This window comes from Canis aureus, chromosome 11 (assembly GCF_053574225.1).
Source record: "Canis aureus isolate CA01 chromosome 11, VMU_Caureus_v.1.0, whole genome shotgun sequence".
Lineage (NCBI taxonomy): Eukaryota > Metazoa > Chordata > Mammalia > Carnivora > Canidae > Canis > Canis aureus.
The window spans coordinates 64,796,421-64,815,789 of NC_135621.1; the positions used below are offsets into that span (position 1 = coordinate 64,796,421).

At 42.3% G+C, this 19,369-nt stretch overlaps 1 protein-coding gene and 1 pseudogene across 1 annotated transcript in view; one reads left to right on the forward strand and one right to left on the reverse strand.

The window, feature by feature from the left end:
* The first annotated feature begins 7,207 nt into the window (after positions 1-7,207).
* Positions 7,208-19,369, forward strand: part of COMMD1 (copper metabolism domain containing 1) — a 174,006-nt gene continuing 161,844 nt past the window's right edge. Inside the window, exon 1 of the mRNA XM_077915577.1 lies at positions 7,208-7,428. Within this exon, the coding sequence (XP_077771703.1) occupies positions 7,252-7,428 (177 nt within the window). The 5' untranslated portion in view covers positions 7,208-7,251. The remainder of the gene's footprint in view (positions 7,429-19,369) is intronic.
* LOC144323095 (large ribosomal subunit protein eL33 pseudogene) lies at positions 14,758-15,187 on the reverse strand (annotated as a pseudogene).

Consider the following 19,369-nt stretch of genomic DNA (forward strand, 5'->3'; position numbering starts at 1 on the left):
TTGCGTTAGGTCCGACCCACGTCATCATCTGTTTGCTTACAGTGATCGACTAGCCTTGGTCTTCCCTTCAGTTTATTTGCCACGCCGCCGCCTGGAGGAATCTTTTAAAAATGCAAATCTGATGGGGTGCCTGGGTGGCTCAGTCAGTTAAGGTTCTGACTCTTGGTTTCAGCTCAAGTCATGATCTCAGGGTCATGTCTTATATCCTTCCCTCTGCCCCCCCCCCCCCACTTGTGTGTACCTGTGTGCGAGTGCTCTTTTTCTCTCTCAAATTAATCTTTTTAAAGACCCGAAAATCTGATCTTGTTATTACTCCCCTGCTTACAACTGTTCAGTTACTCCTCAACAGCCAAGTATAAAAGTCAGCATTATGTGTAAACTCTCCATCTCTTTGACACAGAGTCTGTCTCTTTCTAGATTTATTACCCTACTCCTGATATTGTAGGGGAGGAAAAATATCTTTTTCCTTCTGCCCTTCTAGCTTCTTGGCTGGGGTTCTATAACGAAAGACAGATTAACAAGAGAAAAGCATACAAATCTATTTAATGTAAGTTTCATGTGACATGAGAGGCTTGACAAGGACAAGAAGACCTGAAGAAGTGGTTAAACCTGACTATTTTTATGCTAGATTTGATGAAGAGTGGAAGTTGTGGGGGGAAAAATGTGATAGGATAAAAAGATAAGAGCTAAGCATTGTAAAACTGGGAAAACTCAGCAAGGTCTGTTTGCTCAGATTCCCCTTGGCATCCCTCCATCCTTGGAGATAACAGTGCTCTTGGTACAGGGAGGGCAACTCTCACATGAGAGTCTTCTGACCTACTTCAGAAGAGAAGGGGGAGATCGGAGAGTTCTTCCTATACCTGTTATTTTTCAAGTTTTGTTTCTCAGGTTTCTACAAATATTCACTGTGCCAGGATTCCACTTTTTGGTGTAGTATGTCCTGTGGTTACACCGTGGGGTTCATAATATACCTCAACCTACCACTGTATTTCGTGCCTCTGGGAACATGCTGTTTCCCCTGCATCATGTCTGGTTATTTGTTGGTTTGCAACCTTCAGAGCTTCCTGGGTGAAACCTGAAACCAGGCAGATGAAGGCCAGAGAGATTGGAGAAAGAGGCAGACCACTCAAAACTGGCAGGTTTAACAAGCAAGGGGATTTACCTATGAGGCTTGCCTTGGGTGCCTGCAACATGAGTAGATCTCTGCACCTGTCGTCTTAAAGTTTATATAGAGGCCGAAACTGGGCTCGGCCACATATACCATCCAGATGGTCTCATCAGCATCTTACTCTCTGCAGACGATGTTCTTGGAATAGCTCCTACTGTGGGAATTAGGCAGAAGGTACATTCCAAGGATGAGATGGGGTGAGGAGCCTCTGATTGCCCAGATCCAGCTCCTGGGTTAACTAGTGTCCTGTCCTGATTACCCCCTTCAACATGACTCACCGTTAAGCTACCCTGACCTATACAATCAGTTTTTTTCTTCTACCAAATCTGATAGTTACTTCTAGGTATGTAGTAGTAACCTTAAGTTCATGGTATTTTAATCATCTGTTTAAGTAGAGGAGGCAAAAATAATTTGCCTCTGTTTTTGTAAGTTCTCGGCTGGGATCCCTCTAACAAAAGACAGATTAATGAGAAAAACAGAATTTTATTAACATGTGTACCTCACGTATACATGTGAGATACCCAGGAAAGAATGAATACTTCAATGGCTTAGAACACGAGTTTATATGCCATCTTCAGCAAAAGACAGAAGAAAGAAAGGTCAGGGAGGCCAGTTATGGGGCGATAACCAGGAAAAGCCCAGTAAAAGAGAGTAAAATCTGTTACAGTTTAATTCCATACCTTCTTCATTGGTAAGAGTCTAAAGGTTGTCTCCTGGGATTAACTTTTGTCTTTCTTGGTAGACAGAGGAAGGATGCTTTTGAAAATTTATGTCCTGCTTTCAAGCAAATAGGAGGGCCAAAAGCTTCTCTTATATCTGCTTCTTCTCATTGCCTTTAACTCAAAATAATCCGTATGGCAAAGTGGCATATTTTAAGGTGGTTTATTCTGCTGTCCTTCATTTATGTATCCTTTTCTCTTTCCAGGATGTAAGATTTTAGGACAGAGACTGTTTTGTTCATTTCCGTATTCCCTGGAGCCTAGCAGAATGGCACAAAGCTCTCCACACTAATAGCTGCTGAGTGGCTGGCTGAGTGGAGTCAATGGTAATCAGAATTTGAAAAGGTAAGAGTGGAGACAGGGAGCAGGGACAGTTTATTGCAAAACTTTGGGCTCTTGTGTTTGCACATTATTTCAGTACACATTTCTTATTTTAACATTTTCAGAAATGGAAAATCTTTACAAAAACACCCATTTCTGGCTTAGGATCAAACAGCCTGTGAGCCATAGAAGGTGTGGTTTAAGAGAAGTGACCAATTGCTTAATGGAACTTAGAATGGAGACGGGAAGGCTGTTTGGGTACTTGTACTTTCCATTTGAGCCAAGGCTTCAGGGTCTTGTCTTTGCTGTTGCTTTGCCTTAGGCAGTCCTTCTAATGGGACTGTGCCCTGGTTATCTGCAACACAGGTTGTGTTCTGAAATTTAATAAAATAAAGCTTTGTGGCTTTGATACTTTTGTTTGAAAGGCATTCCAGCAATGCAGCTGTCAATCAACCTGGAGCAGGTGCACTGGCAATGGCAAAAGCAGCTCCTGGTGGCACAGGATAATTTTCTTTTATTGATTACATTAGTGTTTTAGAACTTGCTGTAGGCTCAAGCAGGCAGTCGTATGTCCAGGTATTACATACAATGAGTTAAGAGCTAAACAGTAGTAGTGATGTATAGTAGTTTCCTCTGCTTTTTTTTTTTTTTAAGATTTTATTTATTTATTCATGAGAGACTCAGAGAGAGAGAGAGAGAGAGAGAGAGAGAGAGAGAGAGGCAGAGACACAGGCAGAGGGAGAAGCAGGCTCCATGCAGAGAGCCTGATGTGGGACTTGATCCCAGGTCTCCAGGATCAGGCCCTGGGCTGAAGGCAGCGCTAAACCACTGAGCCACCTGGGCTGCCCGTTTCCTCTGCTTCTAAAAGAGTTATCTATTTCTTGTGAGTTTTAATTAGACATGGGAGTACTGAGAGGGAGTTCATAGGGCCAGTAAAAACAGATTTATAGAAAGACTTCAGAGGGATAAATTGACCCCTATATATTGTAGGCTACACTTGGTGTGTAAATATTTGGGGGGGAAAGTATCTGAGGCTTTAATTGGATTCTGAGAGGATCTTAATTTATCAAAACATTCAAGAAACACTATGTAGGGTGCATAGCTTAGTCATGTAGAACACCTATGTTCTTTAAAGATTTTTATTAAAAGGATTTTTTTTTAAATTTTTATTTATTTATGATAGTTACACAGAGAGAGAGAGAGAGGCACAGAGACATAGGCAGAGGGAGAAGCAGGCTCCATGCACCGGGAGCCCGACGTGGGATTCGATCCTGGGTCTCCAGGATCGCGCCCTGAGCCAAAGGCAGGCGCCAAACCGCTGCGCCACCCAGGGATCCCTAAAAGGATTTTGATTTTAGAACATATTGCTTATTTTATATTTTCATTATCTAACTTTTTATTGCAACAGTATTGCATGTACACTGTAGACATTTAGAAAAATCAGGTAAGCAGAAAGAAGCAAATAAAAACCATTCTCAGGGTACTGGATGGCTCAGACGGTTACGTGTCTGACTCGATTTCAGCTCAGCCATGATCTCAGGGTTGTGAGATCTGCGCTGGGCATGGAGACTTCTTGGGATTCTCTTCCTCTCCCTCTGACTCTTCCCACCTTTCTCCTTCTCTAAAACAAAAACAGGGCAGCCCGGGTAGCTCAGCGGTTTACCGCTGCCTTCAGCCCAGGGCCTGATCCTGGAGACCTGGGATCAAGTCCCATGTCGGGCTCCCTGCAAGGAGCCTGCTTCTCCCTCTGCCTGTGTCTCTGCCTCTCTCTCTCTCTCATGAATAAATAAATAAAATCTTAAAAAAGTAATAATTGTTAAAAAAAATAAAACAAAAACAAACAAAAAATCATTCTCAATTATTCAGAGGTACACTCCATAACATATTGGTGAATAACCTTCCAGACTTTTTCTATGCAGGTTGGCAGATCTAACCATCTAAATCTGAGGAAAATATCTCAATATAGGTGGAAAACATTGATACACTCCTTGGATAAGAGCTCTTAGAAATCACTGAAGCGGCAGAAACTCTATAGAGAATTGCCAGGAAAGTGGGAAGAAATACAAGTAGTCAATAAATATATATAAAAAAGCATTCATTGGGACACTTGGGTGGCTCAGCGGTTGAGCCTTTGGCTCAGAGCGTGATCCTGGAGACCCAGGATCGTGTCCCATGTCGGGCTCCCTGCATGGAGCCCGCTTCTCCCTCTGCCTGTGTCTACCTCTCTCTCTCTCTCTGTGCCTTTCATGAATAAATAAATGCATTTTTTTAAAAAAGTATTCATTCTCAAAATTGAAGAAATACAAATGAAAACAATATTTCTCATCTAACATATGGCAAAGATTATATAGAATAATATTAGTCAGTGTTAGTAAGGTTTCATGGAAATAAATGGTACAGACTTTCTGGTGGGTAATTTGAAAATCATGTGCTTACAAGTGCTGTTTCTACTCAACCACACTTCTTCCCCCTTATGTTGGCTATTCTCTGCAATTCTTATAGGATACTTAACACAATGTATAATTTATCTCTAAGTTTGGTCTTCTTGGAGCTGTAATAGCATCTCTGAATTTGCCTTTCAGAAAATTAATTCCTTTAGGAAAAGATAAATATCTTTTCTATTATAAAGAATGCCTCTTGACTTCAGGCAAATTCATTAAAATGGTCTAGATCAGTGATTCTCAACACAGCAACAAGGTAGTGCTACCTTGAGAGGGAATGTTAGTTGTCACAACAATGGAGGGGTGGGATGGCCCAGGCTGGACAGGGGCCAGGTGTATAAGACATCCTGCCATATAGGGGGACGTTCATTTAGGTGAAAAACCTACATGTGTTTATTGTCTGAGCCCGCAATTGAACTCAGTTATACCATTGTGTTTATGTTCTTGCCATAGCTTTAATATACACAGAACATTCCTGGTTACTGGGTAAAGTGAGGAAAAAAGTTTTTTGTTCTGAACATTACTAACCTTTGTTTACATTTCAGAAGATCAGGTTACCAGAGGCAACTGCTCTTTTTCTCTCTGGAGTCACCAATACAGGACACCTGTGTCAATAATTTGCATTTGTAGAAGTCACAGGAGGTTCAACATAAAGCTGCAGGCATTTGGCTACCCCATGTCTCCTAGTCACCTAGTATAGTTGTGCCCCAACACTTACATATTGAAATACATTTTTATAAATTAATTTCCTTCTATTTTTTTTTTTTTAAATTTATTTATGATAGTCACACACACACACAGAGAGAGGCAGAGACGGAAGCAGGCTCCATGCACCAGGAGCCCGACGTGGGACTCGATCCCGGGTCTCCAGGATCACACCCTGGGCCAAAGGCAGGCGCTAAACCACTGTGCCACCCAGGGATCCCCAATTTCCTTCTATTTTTATTCTAAATTATAATTAGGTCATTATTGATTTTTATTGAAAATTTATTTGATAAATCAATAATCATTGATTTTTAAATTGAAATAACATTCATTTACTATGAAATTCATTTTTTTAAAGATTTTATGTATTTATTCATGAGAGAGACAGAGAGAGAGAGGCAGAGACATAGGCAGAGGGAGAAGCAGGCTCCCTGTGAGAAGCCTGATGCAGAACTCAACCCTAGGACCCCGGGATCATGTCCTGAGCTGAAGGCAGATGCTCAAACACTGAGCCACCCAGACGTCCCTGAAATTCATCTTTTATTTTATTTATTTTTTATTTATTCGTGAGAGAGAGAGAGAGAGAGAGAGAGAGGAGAGAGGCAGGCTCCATGCAGGAGCCTGATGTGGGACTCGATCCCGGGACTCCAGGATTATGCCCTGGGCCGAAGGCAGGCGCTAAACCGCTGAGCCACCCAGGGATCCCCCTGAACTTCATATTTTAAAGTGTATAATTTGGTGGGTTTAGTATACTCATAAAACTCATAAAGTTTTGTAACCATAACCGCTATCTAAAACATTTTTATCACCCCTGAAAGAACTCTGGTACCTACTGGTCTATTCCCCCTTCCTCTAGGTCCCTGGCAACCATTAAATCTTTCTGTCTCCATGGATTTGTCTATTCTGGACGTCTCATGCAGATAGGATCATACACCATCTCACCTTTTGTGTCTGTCTTCTTTCGCTTAGTATGTTTTATTTTTTTTATTTTTATTTTTTTAAATTTTTATTTATTTATGATAGTCACACACACACACAGAGAGAGAGAGAGAGAGAGACAGAGACACAGGCAGAGGGAGAAGCAGGCTCCATGCACCGGGAGCCCGACGTGGGATTCGATCCCGGGTCTCCAGGATCGTGCCCTGGGCCAAAGGCAGGCACCAAACCGCTGTGCCACCCAGGGATCCCGCTTAGTATGTTTTAAAGATTCATCCATGCTGTAGCATGTATCAGTACTTCATTTCTTTCCATGGGTGAATAATATATTGATTTTTTTTTTTTTTTTGAAAACTATACGGGTAGAAAGTTACATGATCTATGCATTTCATTTCAGGATTGTAAAGAAAGTGTTAGCCAAATGTTCTAGAAAGGAGCATTGGATCAAAGCCATTAATCTAGCCAGAAAGACATGACACATAAATCTAAAAAGGCAACTAACAATCCTAGCAAACACATTATATTATCAGGGGATAGTTAAATTTTCTGGGATAAAAGGTGGGCAGGTAATGATTAGGCAGAGATTAGATATGAGTGATAGACCCTATTCAGTTAGTGGGTGGGCAAGGCCTCGAAGGAGATGCAGCCATCCGAAAGTCAGATTGCCACTTTCATAGGCTAGCTCCCCATCACCAGTGATCTCCGCCAAGTGATTTTTTCCCTTTCGGTAGGCCCTGGCGTGATGAAGGGAATCCGCATAAATAAAGTGATTCTTCTGGAACTGGATGCCTAGCTCCGCGGTGTAACCTAGACGGATCAAAGCTGGGAGCTGCCAACGCTGACCTCGGGTGGGAACGTCGCCTCCGTCCGCCCGCGCGCCTTCGCCCAAGGCCTTTGGGCCCCTCCCGGCTGCCGTAGCGGGGGCCGCGCTCGGCTGCGGGGGGCGGGGCTGCTGGCCAGCATGGCGGCCGAGCTCGAGGGCTCCAAGGCGCTGGGCGGGCTGCTGAGCGGCCTGGCCCAGGAAGCTTTCCACGGGCACCAGGGCATCACGGAGGAGCTGCTGCGGAGCCAGCTCTATCCGGAGGTGTCCCTCGAGGAGTTCCGCCCCTTTCTGGCGAAGATGAGGGGCATCCTTAAGGTACCGGTCCTCCCTTGCCGCTGCGGCCGCAGAGCCCCCACCCCTTCCCCTCCGCCCTCGGCTGGGTCGCCCCCGAAGCTGAAAAGGCTTTGCTCCCGACACCTGCCCCCGCGGCTGTCCGTCTCGCTCCCTCAGACCCGGGGCGCTCGCCGGGGCGCCTCCGCCCGCTGTCTGCGCCGGCTCGCAGCCCCGCGGCAGGGCTGACCGACAGGCACCGGAGAGGACTGCCTCTGCCTCTGCCTCTGCCTCTGCCTCTGCCTCTGCCTCTGCGTGTGTTTGTGTTTTCCCGCCACCTTTTCTCGCTTTGCGTGGACGGACCGCAATTTCGAGTTGCCTCGGCGAATCTGTGCGTTCCAGCTTAAAATTAAAAACCAAAGAGCTATGAGGTCGTAGAGTTCTCTGGTTGTGCAAACGGGAGTGTGAGAGTGAGCGACTGGCCCGAGAGAAGCCCTGTCCAGGGAGCGAAGTCAGTGTGAGTCAGCCTGTCCCGTAGAAGTGTAACGAGAGCTAAACGTACAACTTTTTTCAAAGGTTTTATTTATTTTTTCATGAGACACACACACACACACACACACACACACACACACACACGCAGAGGGAGAAGCAGGTTCCGTGCAGGGAGCCCGACGCGGGACTCGATCCCGGGACTCCAGGATCACGCCCAGGGCTGAAGGCAGGTGTTCAGCCGCTAAACATATAATTTGAACTTTTCTGAAAGCCACAGTAAAAAAGTAAGAAGCAGGGACGCCTGGGTGGCTCAGCAGTTGAGCGTCTGTCTTCGGCCCAGAGCGTGACCCTGGAGACCCGGAGTCGAGTCCTGGGTCCGGCTCCCTGCATGGAGCCTGCTTCTCCCTCTGCCTGTGTCTCTGCCTCTCTCTCTCTCTCTCTCTCTTTCTGTCTCTCTTGAATAAATAACTAAAATCTTTAAAGAAATGATTTTCAATTTTTATGGGCTTTCCTGTGTGTTAGGAACTGTACTAGGTGGACACCCATTTTAAAGAATAGGAAACAGGCTCAGGGAGTCTAAGTCTAGTTTTCTAAAATCACAGATTGATTAAAGGCAGTGTTGAAATTTCATATGCTATTTGCTTCAAAACCACAAGACTTTAAAAAGGCAGTTCCTTTTACAGGATTTGAATCCAGAAAAAAAAAAAAAAGGCAAAGCAATCATTTCACAAAAAGTAAATGGACCGTCTCATGGAAATATTAGAGGTATTAGCTCAGGCCTGATCCTAGACATTTTGTGTAATTTTATTTTAAAGATTTTATCTTTACGTAATCTCTACACCCAAGGTGGGGCTTGAACTCACAACCCCAGGATCAAAAATTAAATGTTCTACTGACTAAGCCAGCCAGGTGCCCCTAGTCTAATTTTTTTTTTTTTTTTTTTAGATTTTATTTATTTATTCATGAGAGACACAGAGAGAGAGGCGCAGAGACACTGGCAGAGGGAGCCTGATGTGGGACTGGATCTCGGGTCTCCGGGATCAGGCCCTGGGCTGAAGATAGCGCTGAACCCCTGGGCCACCCAGGCGTCCCAGGTGCTCCTATTCTAATTTTAACTGATACCATAAACACTACTGAATGCCTTCTGTTTCTATCAAATCTAAAAGATTTTCTCCAAGTGGTCAAAAAAGGTTTCCTAGAGAATTTGACTTCTTCCTGACGTGGGACTCAATCCCAGGACCCCAGGATCACGCCCTGGGCGGAAGGCAGGCGCCAAACCGCTGAGCCACCCAGGTGTCCACGTCTTACCTCGGTTTTTGAGGTGTTTGCTAGGCCTACAAGGGGGATAAGGATGAGGGACTGCCAGCCAAGAAGTAAGAACAGCACGTGTGTAGGCAGTGTCTTAGGAACTCCACACAATGGGGACTACTGCTCTGTAGATGGACAATATTTTGATGATTTTGTTTGGTTATGAGGTAGAAATTGCAGGCTACCCAAAGAAGACATTGCTTGGAAACTCTGTTACTTACTTTTAAATATATTGCTGAATATATCCAAGTATTGCTCTCTCTGCTTTCAGTCCTCTGCCTGAGGATGGAATACTTCAGTGTTCTAAGTAATTTTGGGTTGAAGAGCTGGCATGGCTCACTTGGTGTGAGCCAAGTTGGGAATAGAACAGAAGATTTGCCTGTGCTTCTGTATAGCCCATTGAGGTACCAAGGGAAAAAGCCTTTGATTGTTTGACTTAGGGCTGAAACAGTGGGTTCTAGATGACATCTAGTTCCAATCTTCATTTACTTTTTAAGCAACACTGAGATATGAACATCTTTCTAATTTTTAAGAAAACACAAACAAGATTCTTATATGGAAGCTTTGAGCATGTCCTCTCTTCTTCTTCTTCTTCCTCTTTTTTTCTTTTTTTCTTAAGATTTTATTTACTTATGAGAGAGAGAGAGAGGCAGAGGGAGAAGCAGGCTTCATGCAGGGAGCCCGATGCAGGACTCGATCCCGGGACTCCAGGACCACGGCCTGGGCTGAAGGCAGATGCTAAACCACCGAGCCACCTGGGGATCCCTGAGCACGTCCTTCTGCAGTAAAAGAGCACACACACAAGCAGTCATGGTGCAAGGATGCTGTAGTATTTGGAAATAGAGGTCTGAGTAAGCTACTGCGGACAGAAAGAGAAGTTAGCTCTTTTGGGCAGGTTCTTGGAGGTGCCATTTTTGCTGCTCTTGATGAAAGTGGAATGTTTTAGACTAAAATGAGGGGCAGCCATATAAGGCATTCTAGGTTAAGAAAACAGCAGGAGTGAGGCAGGAAAATGTAGAACAGGTTCACAGGAAATTGTAAATAGTCCAATTTGACCATAGCATGGTGGTACCTAATATGTATTGGCAGAGGAGCCAAGAAAAAAATAACACAATTTTTTATTTCTGCTTACTATAATTCTGCTCTTGAGCAGGGCATACTTTTTTTTTTTTTTTTTTTTTTTTTTAAATTGTGGCAAAATACTTAACATAAAATTTGTCATTGGAGGTGCTTGGGTAACACAGTCTCTTAAGCATCCATCTCTTGGTTTCGGCTAGAGTCTTGATCTCAGGGTTGTGGGATCGAGCCCCACATTGGGCTCCAGCCCCATAGTGGGCTCCCTGCTCAGTGGGGAGTCTGCTTGGGAGTCTCTCTCTCCCCCTCTCTCTCTGCCCCCCCTTCACACATGCTCTTTCTAAAATAAATGAATAAATCTTTAAAAAAAAGAAAAAAATTTATTGTCTTAACCATTTTATTATTATTTTAAAATTTATTTTTTGAAGACTTTATTATTTGACAGAGAGCAGAGTCATGGGGAGCTGTAGAGGGAGAGGGAGAAGCAGGTTCCCCACGGAGCAGCAAGCCTGACACAGGGCTCTATCCCCAGAACCCCAGGATCATGACTTGAGCCGAAGGCAGACACTTAACTGACTGAGCCATCCAGGCGCCCCTCATCTTAACCGTTTTAAAGTGTACAGTATTAAATACATTTATAATGTTGTACATCCCTTGCCATCATCCATAACTCTTTTCATCTTGTGAAACTGAAGTTCTGTACCTATTAATAACTCCCCATAATGACCTCACCCCCACCCGGAAGCCTCGGGCAACCACCATTCTACTGTTTCTATGATTTTGACTACTCTAAGTATCTCATGTAAGTGGACACGATTTGTCTTTTTTTGTGGTTGACTTCCTTTGCTTAGCATAATGTCATCAAGGCTCATGTTGCATATGTCAGAATTTCCTTTTAAAGGCTGAATAATCCATTGTATGTATATACGACACTTGCTTTATCCATTCATGTCATTGGACACTTGGGTTGATTCCAGTTATTGTGAATGATGCTGCTGTGAACACAGGGGTGCAGCTAATCTCTTTGAGACCCTGCTTTCAGTTCTTTGGGATATATATCCAGAGATGGAATTGTTGGGTCATATGGTAATTCTATTTTTAATATTTTGAGGAACTGCCAAATTGTTTTCCACAGCGGCTGTTCCATCTTACGTTTCCACCAACAGTATGTAAGAGTTCTGATTTCTTCACACTCTTGCCAACACTTGATTTTTTTTTTTTTTTTTGGATACTAGCCATCCTAATAAGTATAACATAGTATACATTTTTACATGTATACAGCAGAAGTCCAAACATTTTTTTCTTTTGTCTTTATAGGGTCTCAGCTATTTAAATTCAACACGCAGACTAGAAGAGCAGAGAGGAAAATATTTTAAAAATGCAGGAATCTGAGCAAAGGGAAACAAATAGAGGATAAAAGTGGAGTAGTACCTTATCTCATTTGGTGGCCATACTTCCAATCATCTATAGAGAAGTTCTGTGAAGAAAGTGAGAGCAAGAGGGACAATAGGGATAGGAGGAAAGATGTATAACTCCTGGCAGGGAACAGGCAATGGATATACATGTTAGGCTCCTTATTGCCAACAGCCAGCGTTCATTCATAGACTGTGGGTTTCAGATATCCCAAGCTGCAGTCTTTCCCTCTAACCTTCACATTGTGTGCCAGCTGTAATGTGCTGATTGCTCTACTAGCCTGTTTCCCACTTGGAGGTTTTCCTACCCTACTTGGCTGAGACATTGATCCTTTCTAGCTTTACCTGTTGCTCACAAAAAGCATACCTTTCATTTGTTTGTAGATACATGAAGTTACCCATTCCTTTGCTCTATTTTTGGTAGCTCCTGAGAAGCAGTGAAACCAGTGAATTGAGAGTGATGGGTTTATTAGTTAGGGAGATGACATTGTATATAAATACTCTGCCATTTTAACCTATCTTTTTGATTTATATTTATAATTTTAGGTTCTTCTAGGTAAGTATTTGCATCTTCTCTATTTCTTGCCTTAGCTATCAACTTTGCAAGGGACTCTCCTTGTTCTAGTTTACTGGAATTCTAGAGAAAGATCTTACTTGAGCTAGATCATCTTTTGTATACCTATATTCTGTATTCACTACTGCCCTCTGTTGGTGGTGATTTTGTGTTCCCTCACTGAAATTTCATATTAAAATTTTTAAATTAATTTTTTATTTTATTTATTTATTATTTATTTATTAAAGATTTTATGTATTTATTCATGAGACACACAGAGAGAGGCAGAGACACAGGCAGAGGGAGAAACGGGCTCCTCACAGGGAGCCCGATGTCAGACTCCATCCTTGGACCTTGGGATCACTCCCTTAGCTGAAAGCAGATGTTCAGCCGCTGAGCCACCCAGGCGTCCCATAAGTTTTTATTTTAATTCCAGTATAGTTCATGCAGTGTTGCATATTAGTTTCAGATGTGCAATACAGTGATTAAACAGTTCCTCATATCACCTAGTGCCCATCACAACAAGTGCACTCCTTAATCCCTATTACATATTTACCCCTCCATCAGTTTGTTCTCCATAGTTGAGGGTCTGTTTCTGTTTTCTTCACTCATCTGTTTTGTTTCTTAAATTTCATAGGTGAGTGAAATCATATGGTGTTTGTTTTTCTCTGACTTATTTTGCTTAGCGTTATACTCTAGCTCCATCCAAAACAAATTTTTTTTTTTTTTCAAAACAAAAATTTTTAATGAAAATTCTGTTGGGTCTTATTTTGTTTATTGTTGATATATTCCTATACTACAGAAGTCAAAATTTACAGCCAAAAATTAACTTACCCATTTCTCTTTTCCTTTATGATTTGAATTTAGGAATATGTTTAGATCCTATTTTTAAAAAAATGATTATTTTTAAGTAGGCTCCATGCCCAATCTGGGGCTTGAACTCAGGATCCTGAGATCAAGAGTTGCATGTTCTCCTGACTGAACCAGCCAGGCACCCTTGTTTAGTTCTTTTTTCGGAAGTCTAGAAATGTAAGCAATAGCTTAAGGATTCATCTTTCTGTTCCACTCTTAGCCCCTGTAGTCTATTCTCGACATAGCTACCAGTGATCCTCCCCCGCCCAGGATTACTGAGATGTAATTGACAAATAAACCAGTGATCCTTTTATTATTATATATATATTTATTTTAAAAGATTTTATTTATTTATTTATTTATTCATTCATTCATTCATTCATGACACACACACACACACACACACACACACACACAGAGGCACAGACACAGGCAGAGGTAGAAGCAGGCTCCATGCAGGGAGCCCGACGTGGAACTGGATCCCAGGTCTCCAGGATCACACCCTGGGCTGAAGGCGGCACCAAACCGCTGAAACACCCGGGCTGCCCAGCAGTGATCCTTTTAAAACACACATCATATCTCCTTACTTTCTGACTTTCAACCATTCCATATTCATGGCTTCATATAAAACTTAAAATCCAGTCCTTTTACCTTATATGACCTCTGCCCTACCTGGTTCTCTCTTCATATTTTCTCATTTCCAGCCACACTAATCTTCTTATCTTTATTTAAACCTGTTAAGTGCTTTCTGACTCTTCAGGGCCTTTGCACTCGTTCATCTATATGCCTGCAATAATTTTCCCTGAGCTCATTTGCTTCCTTCATTCTTTACTTAAAAGTGATTTCCTTTGAGGTCTTTCTTGACTTATTCAAAGAGTCTCACCTCTCCTCCTCCACTCTTTTTACCCTGCTTTACTTTTCTCCATTCTTAGCACTACCTTAGATTAGCTTGTTTATTTGTTGACTCTCCTATTGGAATGTAAGCATTAAGAAGGCAGAACTTTGTTATTTTTTCCTTTTTTATTCTTAACTTTGAATACTGTTTCTAGCATGTAAAAGTAAAAATCTGTAGAATAAGTGAATGAGTGGATAGTGCTTAAATATGGAGATTGCCCTTAAAAAGGTAAGCCTGAGAGGGGCTCTGTCAGTTAAGCTTAAGCATCTGACTCTTTGTTTTCAGCTCAGGTCATGATCTCAAGAGATCAAACCCTGCCTTGGGCTCTGTGCTCAGCAGGGAGTCTGCTTGTAGATTTGTAGATTCTCTCTTCCTCTGCCTCCTCCCCCCCAATCATGCTCTCTCTCACTTCCTCTCTAAAATAAAGAAAAAGAAAGATAAGCATTCGAGAAAGGGGTACCTGGGTGGCTCAGTGTGTTGAGTGACCAACTCTTGATTTTGGCTCAGGCCTGATCTCAGGCTCATGAGATTCAGCTCCCTTATCAGGCTCCCTACTTAAAGGAGCGCTCAACACTATCTAAAAATAAATAGTGATCCCGGGTGGTGCAGCGGTTTAGCACCTGCCTTTGGCCCAGGGCGCGATCCTGGAGACCCGGGATTGAATCCCACGTCGGGCTCTCTGTGCATGGAGCCTGCTTCTCCCTCTGCCTGTGTCTCTGCCTCTCTCTCTCTCTGTGTGACTATCATAAATAAATTTATTTTTTTTTTATTTTTTTTTTTTTACAAGAGAACAAATCTACACCTTTATTTATTTACTTTTCATAAGTTTAAATCCTTGAGGGGTACAGCATCACGCGGATTCTGTGGCCAATGGCTTTCGCAGGAAGGTTGCTTCGGAATTTGGCACGAACCATGCCGCTGTTTCCATGAGCACGAGTTACTTTTCCCCAGATTACTCTGGTTTTGTTTGGTTTGCCACCAGGAGTTACTGTGTTGTTCTTTGCTTTGTAGACATAAGCACATCGCTTGCCGAGATAGAACTCAGTTTCATCTCGAGCATAAACACCTTCGATCTTAAGTAGAGCTGTGTGCTCCCTTTGGTTCTGGAGACCCCGTTTATAGCCGGCAAAAATGGCCTTGGACCAAAGCCTTCCAGACATAGTCGTCGCTTTAGGAGTCCTGGTCCCAGCAGGCCTCCACAGGCTCCAAGATGGCGGAAAGAGCCATAAATAAATTTAAAAAAAATTAAAAAAAATACAATCTTAAAAAGAAAAAGATAAGTATGAGAGAAAACCTGCACTAATTATATATGGGGAGAGTTGATGGGTATAATATTCTAATCCAGGTGTTAGCAAACTATGGCCCATGGGATGAATCTGGCTTGATGCCTTTTTTTTTGTTTATTTTATTTTTTAAAAAAGATTTTTATTTTTAAGTAATCTCTGCCCAATGTGGAGCTCAAACCCACAACCTGGAGGTCAATAGTCACATGCTCCACCAACCAAACCAGCCAGGTGCCCCCTGCTGCCATTTTTATAAATAAAGTTTTAATGGAGCATGATCAGATGCTTATTCATTTACTTTTTGCCTGTAGCAGTTTTTATTATTACAATAACAGAGTTGAGTGATTGTGACAAGAGATCTTGTGGGCTTTAAAACCTAAAATATAGATAAGAAATGAGCTTTAATGTTTCTGTGGTACTAAGTGTATGTTCTTCGTAAGACATAGAATTTGAATTTGGATTTTTTTCATATTCAGAGTACGTGAAGTTCATGTGCTTGTTAACGTAATTTAACGTAATATATAATGTTGTGAGCGTGAAAGTCAAGTAAAAACAGTCAACACAAAAACTGGTTTAAGAGAATAACTTATACATAAGAGAATACTTATCAATAATATAAGATTTAGGGGCACCTGGGTAACTCATTCAGTTCAGTGTCTGACTCTTGGTTTCAGCTCACATCTTGATCTCAGGGTCATGGGATTGTGCACCCTGTTGAGCTCCACACTCAGTGGGAAGTCTGCCTGAGATTCTTTGTCTCCCTCTCCTCTGCCCTCCTCCCCCAAATAAATACGTCTTAAAAAGAAGTAAGGGGTTCCTGTTGGCTGGTTCAGTTGGTAGAGCATGTGACTTGATCCCAGTTTTTTTTTTTTTTTAAGGATTTTATTATTCATGAGAATACACAGAGAGGAGAGAGAGAGAGAGAGAGAGAGAGAGAGAGGCAGGCAGAGACACGGGCGGAGGGAGAAGCAGGCTCTATGCAGGGAGCCTGACGTGGGACTTGATCCCAGGTCTCCAGGATCACGCCCTGGGCTGAAGGTGGCGCTAAACCGCTGAGCCACCCAGGCTGCCCTGACCCCAGTTTTGTAAGTTTGAGCCCCATGTTGACTGTAGTGGTTACTTAAAAATATAAAAGCTCTGAGGGCTACCTGGCTGGCTCAGTTGGAAGAGGATGATTCCTGGTCTTGGGGTCATGAGTTTGAGCCCCATGTTGGGTGTAGAGAGTACTAAAAATAAATAAGTAAGTTTAAGAAAAAAATTATAATAGTAAAAGACTATAAAAATATTTCTATTTTAAAGATTTTATTTGTTTTAGAAAGAGAGAAAGAAAAAGTGCTTTTGCATGAGCAGGGGGGAGGGGCAGAAGGAAAGGGAGAGAGAATCCTAAGTCGACTCTGCTGAGTATGGAGCTCCACACAGGGCTTGATCTCCCAACCCTGAGATCCTGACCTGAACTGAAATCAAGAGGTGGATGCTTAACTGACTGAGCATGTGACTATTGCCCCCAAAGTATTTCTATTTTAAGTACCTGGTTCTGTTTCACTTTTTAAAGCCGTGAAAATTTGTAATTTGTTTGAGAATTAGATTGATGAGAAAGAAAGGACCTGTGTTAATATGGTCTTGTAATTCAGTATTCATCTGAAGAATGAAGGATTTAATTTTTTTCTTTTACAAATATTGAGTGTTATTTATGATAAGCATTATTTAGTCTCATTAAAGAAGGTTTAGAAATGTGAGATGTGGGGATGCTTGGGTGGCTCAGCGGTTTGGCGCCTGCCTTCGGCCCAGGGCGTGATCCTGGAGACCCGGGATCAAGTCCCACGTCGGGCTCCCTGCGTGGAGCCTGCTTCTCTCTCTCTGCCTCTCTCTGCCTATGTCTCTGCCTCTCTCTATATCTCTCATGAATAAATAAATAAAAGCTTAAAAAAAAAGGTGAGATATGTAAGAACACATAATACCACATGCTGACATAACCGGTATTAATGTTTTGGGCATTATTTATACCACAAATATTATTAGGTATCTTAATACATGCCATGCCCTGTGCTTGGGATGCAGCAGTAAACATCACGGCGATCGTCCCTGCCCTTGAGGAATATATAGTTCCTGAAGAATATAGATATTAAGTCTGTGGTTACCTTTTTTATTTTTTTTAATTTTTATTTATGATAGTCACACAGACAGGGAGAGAGGCAGAGACACAGGCAGAGGGAGAAGCGGGCTCCATGCACCGGGAGCCCGACGTGGGACTCGATCCCGGGTCTCCAGGATCGCGCCCTGGGCCAAAGGCAGGCGCCAAACCGCTGCGCCACCCAGGGATCCCTGTTGTTACCTTTTGAAAAGGCAGCCAGAGTGTGCCAACTTACGCAAATTATAGGCAGTTGAGAGTGGTTCCTAGCCCACTCTATGACAAAGAAAAGCAATGAGAGGCCTATTTATTAGGTACAATGAACTGAAAAGAAAGGACAGAGACAGCACAAAAATAATTTGCCTGCCTTTAGTTGTTTCCCTCTAGACCCTGCATAGGGGGTCCTCAGGAATATGGTTGATTACAGTCACGATGATGTTTTTCCTGGATGGGGATTTGACTGTTTTGGGACCTTCTTTTATGTTTCTTGACTTGGTCTTTAGGGCCAGAATGGCTGTCAGAGCATCACCTGAACATCCAAGATGTACGCTTAGAGTAGCGCTATCTTCTCAATGGTCTCTGCTTACTCTGTGTCTCTTCTCAAGAGTCTGAAGCCTGTTTTCAAGTAGCTACTAAGAAAGGGTATGGGAGAGGTCACTTTTTTCTTTTTAAGTCTTGAAAAAGTGTCTTTATTCTAGTTCACACTTAATTGCTAGTTTGGTTGAGAATGTATCTCTAGGTTGTGAAATTGACTCAGTTTTGAAGGCATTGTTTCATCGAATGTGGCTTTTTTCTCTGTGGACTTTTAGGATTTTCTATCTTTTATTTTCTTGAGTATCCTTGGTGTGTGGTTTTCTTTTATTTCATTATATTTGGGCCACTGTGGACCCTTTGAATCTGGAGACTTAGGATCTTTAGTTCTGGGAAAAGTTGTATTCCTACATTGATGATTTTTTTTTTCCCCTCTAGTCTCTTTCTAGCATTCTGATTTCAAATGTTAGAGCTTCTAGACTGAATCGTTAGTTTTTCTTTTATTTTTCTTTATTTTCCATTTCTTTGTTTTTTTTTCTTTTTCATAGATTTCCTCAACTTTATCTTCTAGAATTTATTTTTTAAGATTTTATTTATTTATTCACGAGAGACACAGAGAGAGAAGCAGAAACATAATTAGAGGGAGAAGCAGGCTCCATGCAGGGGACCGAGGTGCCCCATATCTTCTAGCATTGTAATTGAATTTTTCATTTGGTCATGTTTTTAATTTCCAGGAATTTTCTTTTGACATGGACAATATGCTGTGTTTAGTCAGTGTAAGGGAAGAAAAGGTTTTTCCTTGATCCTCTTAGGGTTCCTGGCCATGTCTGAAAATTAAACTGAAAAAGACAGATTAACAGGAGAAAAGCATACAGATTCATTTCATACAAGTTTTGCATGAGACGGGAGCTTTCATAAAGAAATGAAGACCCAAAGAAACAGACCTGAATATTTTATTTTGAATTTGATGGAGAGTTAATTGTAGTAAACTGAGGAAAACATATCTAGGCCTGTTTGTAGGGTTCTCCTTGGTGTCTCTGTCTTTGGAGATGAGGATGCTTTTTTCTTTTGGGTGTAGGGAGGGCACCTCTCACTTTTGGGTTTTATGACCTGTTTCATGGAGAAGGGGTGGGAGAGAAGATCAGAGTGACTTTCCTGTCTTCCTTTTCTCCAACTACTTTAGTTTTCAAGAAGCTGTATGCGAAGATGCTATATTTTGGGTTAGCATGTTCTGAACCCCATCACCAACTCTCTCTCTCTCCTTTTTTTTTTTTTTTAAGTTTATTTATTTATTTATTCATAGAGACAGAGAGAGAGAGAGAGGCAGAGACACAGGCAGAGGGAGAAGCAGGCATCATACAGAGAGCCTGACAATGGGACTCGATCCAGGGTCTCCAGGATCACGCCCTGGGCTGCAGGCAGTGCTAAACCACTGCGCCACCGGGGCTTGCCCTCTCT